This window comes from Paramormyrops kingsleyae, chromosome 10 (genome assembly GCF_048594095.1).
Source record: "Paramormyrops kingsleyae isolate MSU_618 chromosome 10, PKINGS_0.4, whole genome shotgun sequence".
Lineage (NCBI taxonomy): Eukaryota > Metazoa > Chordata > Actinopteri > Osteoglossiformes > Mormyridae > Paramormyrops > Paramormyrops kingsleyae.
The window spans coordinates 19,609,434-19,618,663 of record NC_132806.1 but is presented as its reverse complement, the minus strand read 5'-3'; the positions used below and the strand labels follow the sequence as shown (position 1 = coordinate 19,618,663).

The 9,230-nt window shown below is 41.6% G+C and overlaps 1 protein-coding gene across 1 annotated transcript; it reads right to left on the bottom strand.

The window, feature by feature from the left end:
* Nucleotides 1-1,723: 1,723 nt before the first annotated feature.
* On the bottom strand, nt 1,724-8,849 carry znf711 (zinc finger protein 711). The gene is made up of 9 exons (XM_023811534.2): nt 8,526-8,849; nt 6,924-6,996; nt 6,575-6,672; nt 5,488-5,985; nt 5,160-5,315; nt 4,687-4,824; nt 4,266-4,403; nt 4,009-4,152; nt 1,724-3,892 (listed from the first exon to the last, which is right to left on the bottom strand). The coding sequence occupies exons 3-9, from the start codon at nt 6,651-6,653 to the stop codon at nt 2,715-2,717; spliced, it is 2,331 nt and encodes a 776-aa protein (XP_023667302.1). The 5' UTR covers nt 6,654-6,672; nt 6,924-6,996; nt 8,526-8,849; the 3' UTR covers nt 1,724-2,714.
* Between the last annotated feature and the right edge of the window lie 381 nt (nt 8,850-9,230).

The following is a 9,230-nucleotide window of genomic DNA, read 5'->3' as shown; positions in this document are numbered from 1 at the left end:
AAGCTAACTGATAAAAACATATATGAACCTGGCACCTGCCCGATCAGATCTGCAGGAAACATGACATGGCCTTTTATCAAGAATCTTTTAGATGTGATGTATCATACCTTGTGAGATGCTTAATGCATTTAGGCAATGGGCATTTGTATAGTCAGAGATGCAGAAAAACTAAGAATACAACATGCCAGGAGATTTGGAAGGTGCACTCTGTCGTCAAAAAACCTCCCAAGATTCTTCTTACTCTTTCCATCCTCTTACCACTTTAATCACCTCCGTGTTCAAACTCTGTATTCAATACATTTGTGTACTTTTCCCATTGAGCGTCCATTTGAGTTCTCAGAAAACATTTGCAGTTTTTGCTTTTCTGCTGTGAAACAGTCGGTTCCTGTCAGTCAATTGTTTTCCACCAGTCTACCAATAAACGCCCCTTAGTAAGATAGTTGTGAACCAACCTGGTGGTACCAATTAGCCTAAATTTGCACCTAAAGTACAAATAAAGTGATTTAAACCATTCACAATAAGAAAATAACATATTTAAACAGAAATCTCAATGCCTTTATTTGTCTCGCCACAAATATCCATAACCATTTCAGGTGTTACCCCTGAACTGCTTAAGAGCATGATAACTATCTCCCTTACAAGAGCCCCACCCCCACCCCCACCCCAAGTAGTTGTGAGGTTTGAAGGGTAAAATACAAATAAATATGAATGATTCAAATACAACTTAAAACTTTTAAATCAGTTTTAAACATCAAATTCCAAATGTCACTTTTGGAAGACTGACTTTATACATTTGTTTCTTGTAGGAACTGTGGTAGAAACCTTTTATCGTGATATTTATCATTTCAGTTAGATCTGTTTATATATGAATAATCGATGCTATTTCGAACAAACACATTATAAATGTATCACCATTGGGTACTGAGCAAGGCCCGTAACTCCCGACTGCTCCAGCAACTGACTCCGCTTTCTCAACAACAAAGAAATCTTTAGATAAAGGTTCCTGCTAAAAAAAATACTGCAAGTGTGCTGTAGATATATTCCCGGTACTATATATTTCATTGATGCAATAACAATAAAGTTTATTATATTTTACAGTTCTCATAAAATTAATATATTAGGCAGTTCAACATTATTGTGGAAATTTTATCTTATCCTGAATATTCTGTGCACTTCACTCTACCGGTGCTGGAGAAAGACGGCATCTCCTTAGTCATTTTGTTAATAGCAAAGTTGGACAACCAGATCTAAACATGATGCTTTCACATTTGCAGTCTGTATGGCCTTCTTGTGTAAAGTGAAGAGCAATTGCTATGCAACATCAAGTTTCATAAGCAAAAAAAAATGCTCATTGTAGATTAAATATGCCTTATGATAATCTAAATGAACATAATCCTGAGACAAGAAAAACATTTTGGTAAGACGGGGAAAGGCAGGTCTCTTTCAGCTGAAAGGGCACAGAACTGAACACCAAAACCGCTCAAAGCCATGGAACGTCGCAAGTCCACCATTAGCATTTCAATTGTTTAGAACACTTAACCAGTCATGATAAAACTGCCATGACGTGGGACACAGGGTAAGCAAACAGCTTAGACTTACCATTTCTTCTGGCCAGTCAATGGGTTACTGTAAATGGCTCCAGTGCAGTTTCACAAAACAAAAACCCAAGTAAGTAAATACATCAAATTAAAATCCTTCACAGAAATATTTACACAGTTGAGACTTTTTGAAATTAAATTGTTGATTATAGTTTACTAAATACAGTGCATGAAAATTACAACAGGCAATGATGTAAGGCATGGTTTTGCTTTTTTTAAACTGATTCTTAAAATGGTTGGCTATGTGTGCTTGCTTATTCAGGTCAGTTACATTTAATAATATTTACAGCATTATCGTGGCATTTACAAGGTTAAAAAAACACTAGTAAACTTTATGAATGTTAACAAACACAAGACTAATTCAGTATGTTGGGAAACTTTAACAAATCAGAGAATACAATTTGACACAATCTAAGGTTCAGAGATATACATAACAAAAGCTTGCTAAAATCTGGCAATTTGTTTCATAATCTAAATTACGTCAAGGTGCATATGTATGTAAACATTTTTGAAGCAATTTTTTTCTCCACAACACAAATGGGCTGCCAAATATTAACAACATATTAACATCACTGACTGGGGGGGATTAAGCAGAAGCTGGTGAACACAGACTTACTGGTTTGTAAAAAAATATATATTTACTGAGGATAACAAAGCAGCACACTCAAATACAATTTAAATGACAACTCACACAGGATACAGTGAGACTTCCTAAGCACCACTTCCGATAAGGAAAACATTATTTGCTTGCAGCATTTCACCAAAGTGGGTATAAAAAGTGGGTATAAAAAGACTTTCAAACCCCTGAAACGTTTAACATTTCTTATGCAGCAAATCAAGGAAAACAACAGCGTGGAAAGCTGGGGACAATACCTGCATCGTTCAAAAATGCCACCTACCTTGCTAATGCTGAACCCTTTGATTGATTAAAAAGACCCTATGCCACCATTCTCAAAACAGAGAAGACCAGCACTGAAACGGACAAGTGTTTATTTAGCTGGGCACTGCATACCAAGAAAATACCTTTCCTCTGCAGACTCCCTAAACTTTATACCTGTTCATCTATAACATAAAGAGGACTCTTTGAGAAACAAGGAAAAGCTGTACAACACATCATCACAGTAACATGTCTTTGTGGTGCCTCATTATGTGCTGATTCTTTTCTGAGGGCCTGCGGAAACCCTTCTTGCAGTAGTCACATCGGTGTGGGTAGTCCTTGGTGTGAATTGATATAACATGGCGTTTAAAGCCTGATGCGTCCGTAGTGTTATACTCGCAATACTGGCACTGGTAGACCTTCCGGCCGCTGTGCGTCTTCATGTGCTTCTTGAGTTCATTCTGGTGGCGGAAACCACGCTTACAGCGCTTGCACTTAAAGGGCAGGTCCTTGGTATGCACCGAGAGGATGTGCCGGCTGAGCGTGAAGGGATCGGAGATCTTGAAGTCGCAGTGCCGGCACTGGTGCACTTTGCTGCCCTTGTGAGTCTCTGCGTGCTTCTTGAGCTCTGAGGGCCGGTGAAAGCCCTTGTCACAGACATCACACTTGTGCGGAAAGTCCTTTGTGTGCACAGAGATGATGTGCCGTTTCAGGTCACTGGAATTGGTGCTCTTGTGGTCGCAGTGCGGACATTGATGGGATTTGTGGCCCTGAAAGATCTCATTGTGCCTCTGCAGGTCCTTGTCATTGGCGAAGGCTTGGGGGCACTGTCCGCACTTGTACGGGAGGTCATTGCCATGCTTGCTCTTAATGTGAGTCTTTAGGTTGGACTGGTCAGCACAGCGGAACTCACAGTGCTGGCACTGGTAGGGCTTCTCACCCGTATGAGTCCTCATATGTTTCTTCAGCTCAGACGGATGCCGAAAGCCTTTGGCACACTCCACGCACACGTGGGCAAAGTTCTTGCTGTGCACAGCCAGCAAGTGGCGGTTGAGCAGGCCCTGCTCGGCCGTCTCATAGTCACAATACTTGCATTTGTGCAGTTTGGGCTCCTTGTCTCGCAGAATTAGCTTGTTGGAGCTGAGAGGGCTGGCCTCACAATAACGCCGCGTGTACTCCGTAAATTCAGGGATCTTCTCGCTCTTGATGATCAGTTTGTGGCTCTCCATGTGGTTGTGGAAGCTGACCTTCTTGTTTGTAGTAAAGTCGCAGTCCGTACACTGGTATTTCTTCTTGAACATGTGGTCGGGGTGGTTCTTCATGTGGCGCTTCAGAAAGCCTCTCGATTTGAACTTCTTTCCACAGATGTGACAAGGATAGACAGTGAGGGGCTGTCCGTCAGGGCCAATAATCACAGCTGAGGGGAATATTGCAATATGATCACCATTAAAAAAGGACAGCGCTTCAAAATGAACATGACAGATCTAACATGGACAAAATTAATTTCAGTCCAAACTGAAACAGATACCATACCAGTTTGGCACTGCCGCGTCTCGCCTCTCTTCTTCTTCTTCATCTTTTGTTTGAGTGCTCTGCTACTGCTGATGCTGTCACTGATCTGTAGGTACTGGGGGGCTGTCCCATTTTTATTTTCCAACCTAGCTTCTAGGTTGTTACCTGGTGATGATTGAGACTGCGTCAGCCTCACCACATGAATACAATGAGGCTGTATCAATCCAATTCGGCTTTAAAACGTCTGCAGTTCCACGGCACCCGAAGTGGGATCTTACCGTAAGCTGCTGCCCAAGCAACAGGAACGAATGTCTTATTGACGGCTGGGTCGTCTAACTGAGACTCCTGGACCGCAGGTGCCTCCTCCTCCCCCACGATCACCTCCATGTACACCTCATCCGCCATCTCTGCACAGTCTTTGAACACATGCCGAAGTGAAGTTTAGGCAAACATTTGTAAGAGGCACAGAAACATACCTGAATCAAAATGTAACCAAAGCAGGTAGGCAGACTATTGGATTGGCCTAATTAGATTTTTATCTCTTTGGGAAAAATGTACAAACAGCATCCTTCAACTTACCACAAGGATCAAGAAGACATTATTAACTTAATTACCTCACGTTATTTGCAAGTTTATTCAAGAGTGACCAAATTATTCTCTCTTCAATCGGTAGCCTACAGTTCCACTTGCATGACTTACTGATATCCTCATCCTCCTGGCCAGTGCCCTTCACAGCCATATAGACCATCTTTTCTCGAGACAGTCGACCCACACTCCCCGACTCCAAAACTGCACTGCTGTTATGGAAGTCACTATCAGCAATGACTTCTGTTCCACCTGAGAAACACATACAATTAAACTGTAAGCCAAACCCAATGCTGCAATCCATATCCTTGAAACTACAAAACCTGGCTAGATTCAGGGGCCAGCTTTATGAGGCAGGATTTTTTACTTAGCCAGATAACTTCTAGGATTTCAGATAGTCTGGGCTAAATGCAAATGAACAAAGATAAAGTACAATTAGCCCAGAATACCTTAAATCTGACAAGTTATCTGGCTGAGCATGAAATCCTGCTTCATGAAACAGGCCCCTGATCAACAAAAGAGTATTCAGTGACACAAAATACAGCACAAAGGTTAATGACCTTAAATTTTTCTGTCTTGAGTCTTACCGATTTCCACATCTTCATCTGCCTCAGCCTTAAAGATGTACACCTTAATGACTTCAGAGCCATAGTCACCCTCTTTGGGATCATCGCCCTGCGCCATCTCAGTGCTGATCTTCAGGGGAGCGTTTCCAATATCAAGCTTCCCCCCTACGTCATCCACTGTGTAAAGGCAATACAAATTATTTCCAATATTACCAAGACAGATGACAGAAAATAACAGCTGCTTGGAAGACATAGATTTCAAACAGGCCCAAGGTTTCATGCCATTTAATAGCAAATATCAGGAAGCCAATGGAGCACAAAACGTATTGTCCCATGTGGTGTCACTCACGGGAGATCATTAAATAGTCCTCAGAAGTGCTCTTGTCATCCTCATCGTTGCCTGTATCAATGGTGACTGTTGAAGCCGGCAGCCCATCATGGGCTTGGATTACAGTCTCAGAGTCCGAGTTGGTGACCATTACTTCCTCAGACACCATTTCATGGTCCAAGTGGCCATCTTGGTGATGGGATATCAGGTCAGCCACAAAAACCTGGTCAGGTACATGCGTCGACTCCTCGATCAGGTCGGTGGTCAGCACATGGTGATCTGAGTCAAGTGCTTCCTCGATGGCCACCTCTGCCCCAAGCATCACTTCCGGTACAATCACATCGTCAGAGGTCACCACGTCCTCATGGCCAATATCTGGTCCCTCCACAACCTCCGCATCTAGGCCATGCTCCAAAGTGATGCCTTCATCTGTCACCACATCTGATACTAGCACAGCTTCTGGTACAGACACCACTATATGGTCACCATCAATGTGGGCCATGCCACCCATGCCTGCCACTGTGGAGACAAGGGCATCAAAGAGGCTTACTCTGGGCCCAATATAAAACGGAACATTAAAAACATTACAGCACATTTAAAAAGTAAGAAATGAAGTCACACATCAAAATCACAAACAACGGTTTTATTATTGGTTCATACAGTGGTGGCTTAATGGTTAGGGAAGCGCATGACTGAAAGATTGCAGGTTCGAATCCCCGACCAGCAAGGTACCACTGAGGTACCCTGAGCAAGGTACCGCCCCCAAGCACTGCTCCCCGGGCGCTGAATTAGCTGCCCCCTCCCATGTCACATTGTCACATATGGGTTAAATGCAGAGGACACATTTCGTTGTTGTGTGCTGTGGTGTGTCAACAATGACAAATAATCTCTAAATTAAATACATTTTTAGGAAGTGCCTCTATAGTGTAATTATAACTGTTTATTTTTACGCAAATTGTTTTTATTATTGAAAAGCACTTTGATCAACCACTGATTGTTTTTAACAGTGTTATATAAATAAAATGGAGACCTCTTTGATTCTTTGATTTTCTTCATTCATTGTTCTCTATCACACATGTTTTACCATGGCATACTCACATATACCTACCAAAATCTTGCATGATCATTGTATGGGGCATTTTCTGATCTTGTGTGTGTAGCTCCAACACCCCTCCTCCTTGGTCCATTATCTTTATAATTCAGACCCTGCATAAAAAAATGACATCATAGTTAAAGGCTTAGATATAAAGAACTAAACCAAGTAAGTAAAATATGAGCCCATAATGGTTACAGTTTAGTAAATATTGTTCACACATATGACAATTTTACAAATACACTGACTGACAATTAAGGTAGTAGGATATATTGAGATATTCATGTGAGCAGCACTGACAAAATGCAGAAGGCTTTAAGGCACCATATATTCAAAAAGAAAAACCAGTCAAAAACAAGCTTACCTTCACATTTGATGTCAAAGTTCTAAACACACATCAAACTTTGAATTACTCCTGCATTTGGAAAAAGCATAACCTAGAAAGAAAAAAAGTTAATTTAGAATGGTACGTAATTACTAGGACCGATAGATTATTAACTATATTCTGATACGGCTTATTTTCATATTATCTGTTAAGGACAAAGCATGAATCATTTTAAAAACCAGACACAACTTCAAGTGCAAAAAGCATTACACTCATAAGTAGTATCGCCAATATAGTCCATGAGGAAGACTCTTAATTCAGACTTTTGTTTGTATGTGTGTGTGTGTGTGTGTATATATATATATGAAAATCAAAGTATAACTTTTTTTTTTTTTAAATACAATTTATGCCGGCCTGGCTAAGCAACGTGGACAATCTGACAGGAAACATTGCTACCATCATAACTGTTTATTTTTACAGGCAAAAAAAAAAAAAAAACTTTTAAAAGTATTTTAATGCAAAGCTGTATTGTATAGAATCCCCTTCTTCACCACTACAAACAGGTCTCACAATTTAATTAAATTATAGCGCATTTATGCAAGGAGTATGTTTTGTACAACAGCTGATTACACGCCCATTTTATTTGTGCATCACTCCACATGTTGTATTGTGCACCCTACCAATACCAATACAAGATATACGATGTATAAGTTAACAGCTGGGTGTTTTAAAAGCTAGCCGCAAAATGCTTTTAAAAATCTAAATATTACGTGACAGCAAAATATTTTACTTAGCCAGCCATCAACATCTGTAGCATCTACTGTTACCCAATTAACAATGAATTAATTAACGTTCTTTGAGCACAGCACTGTTCTGCCACTGGGTCACTTAAGTCTAAACGTCAAATGTGCACAAACGCGTAACAAGTGAGTAAATGCCTGACGCTGCTTGCCCTATACTGAGAGCAGCAGTTACTTTTCGGTGCGAAGTGTAGCTACGCAAACTCAGACCCTGTCAATCTCGCACACACTCAAATCGCTGCTCAGCCGCGGCGCAGCCGGGAAAATGGACGCCTCCATGACATAAGCGAAGGCTACGGGAGACAGCTGCACGAACGGGCATTTTAGAGCGGGACGCCCTTTGGCAATTAAAAAACAGGCACGGCCGTATCACAGTGGTGCTACAAAATTATCGGACTAGTTTATAGAGGCTGCAAAGCTGTTTTAAAATCTGCGCTTTACAAAATAATACGTTTGCGCCAAATGGTGCATTTCGGTAAGTTCCTCGGCAAGCTTATACTAGACGCTTCAGCACAAGCGGCCGACATCTTGCAATCCGCCATTTTAGCTAGCTAGTTAGCAACGCATTTTAAAACGAATTTTACCTGCTGAAAATACCACACTAATACATTTTCTTTAGACTGAAGGTCATTTTCAAATCAACTCGTGAGGACTAAGCATAGCTATATAGCTAGTTATTTAGATTTACCCTTATAGAAAATCTATGTCGGCAGTGTGCGAGCTAGCCAGTATCCGTCACTTCTTGTTGTTTCAGACTCGGCCTCGCTGAGGCCCAAGCCCCTCCGACTGGGCCCTTATTGCATTCTCGCTCAGACATCAAAGTAGATGCAAAACCGTTTACCTGTTTTAGTATCTCTTTTTCGGTTCTTCCTGGGTTTATTTTGTCCTTTTTCCTGTCGCAAGCGGTTTTATTAAAATTTTCCACAGTACGGACCCTGAGGCCTGCACATTGTGGATTCTCGAATTCTCTTTCCCAGGCCTGGACCAATCAGGCTGCGAGCTGACAGCGGGGGAGGGGGGGGGAGCGCGCGCGGCCTCCTTCGCCTCCGATCGGTGTTTGTTTACGTCATACGGCCCAGAGGCTCGGCGGTTTTTTAGTAGCTCGTTAGCCAGCTGGCTACCTAGAAGCTACCAGAGGGCGCGGACCGGGGCGCCTCTTTTTTCCACTTGGATTATATCCGCACTGTATAATTAATCCCGTGTCGTAGGTTATTTTAAGCAGTATTCAGCAAAATGGCAAAACGGTCATCCCAAGGACTAGTAGCTGTTTGGCCACAACCAGCGTTATCTATTTTTGCCGTTCGCTAAATATTTGTTTGGACGCAGGTTATACGAGGTTTGTAGTTGACAGCTGGTAATATATTTTCCCATGATGGCATTTACCAATTCTTGCGCCTAGCCATTAAAGATCTGGCGCTTTGTTGGTTCACTAACGCGTTATTTTGAGGCCTTACCAGTTTATTTCAATAAAGAAGAATGTAGTGTTATAAGTGGGGATATAAGTTTGTAAACAACTGAAAACGTTTAACATCAAGATGGTATTCTT

Excerpts from the sequence above, each read along its gene's own strand:
- znf711 (XM_023811534.2), bottom strand. The coding sequence starts at position 6,653 with ATGGACCAAGGAGGAGGGGTGTTGGAGCTACACACACAAGATCAGAAA. Across the intron at positions 4,825-5,159 it reads AGATGAAGATGTGGAAATCG|GTGGAACAGAAGTCATTGCT; the intron begins GTAAGACTCAAG and ends TGTGTTTCTCAG. Across the intron at positions 3,893-4,008 it reads GACGCGGCAGTGCCAAACTG|CTGTGATTATTGGCCCTGAC; the intron begins GTATGGTATCTG and ends TATTCCCCTCAG.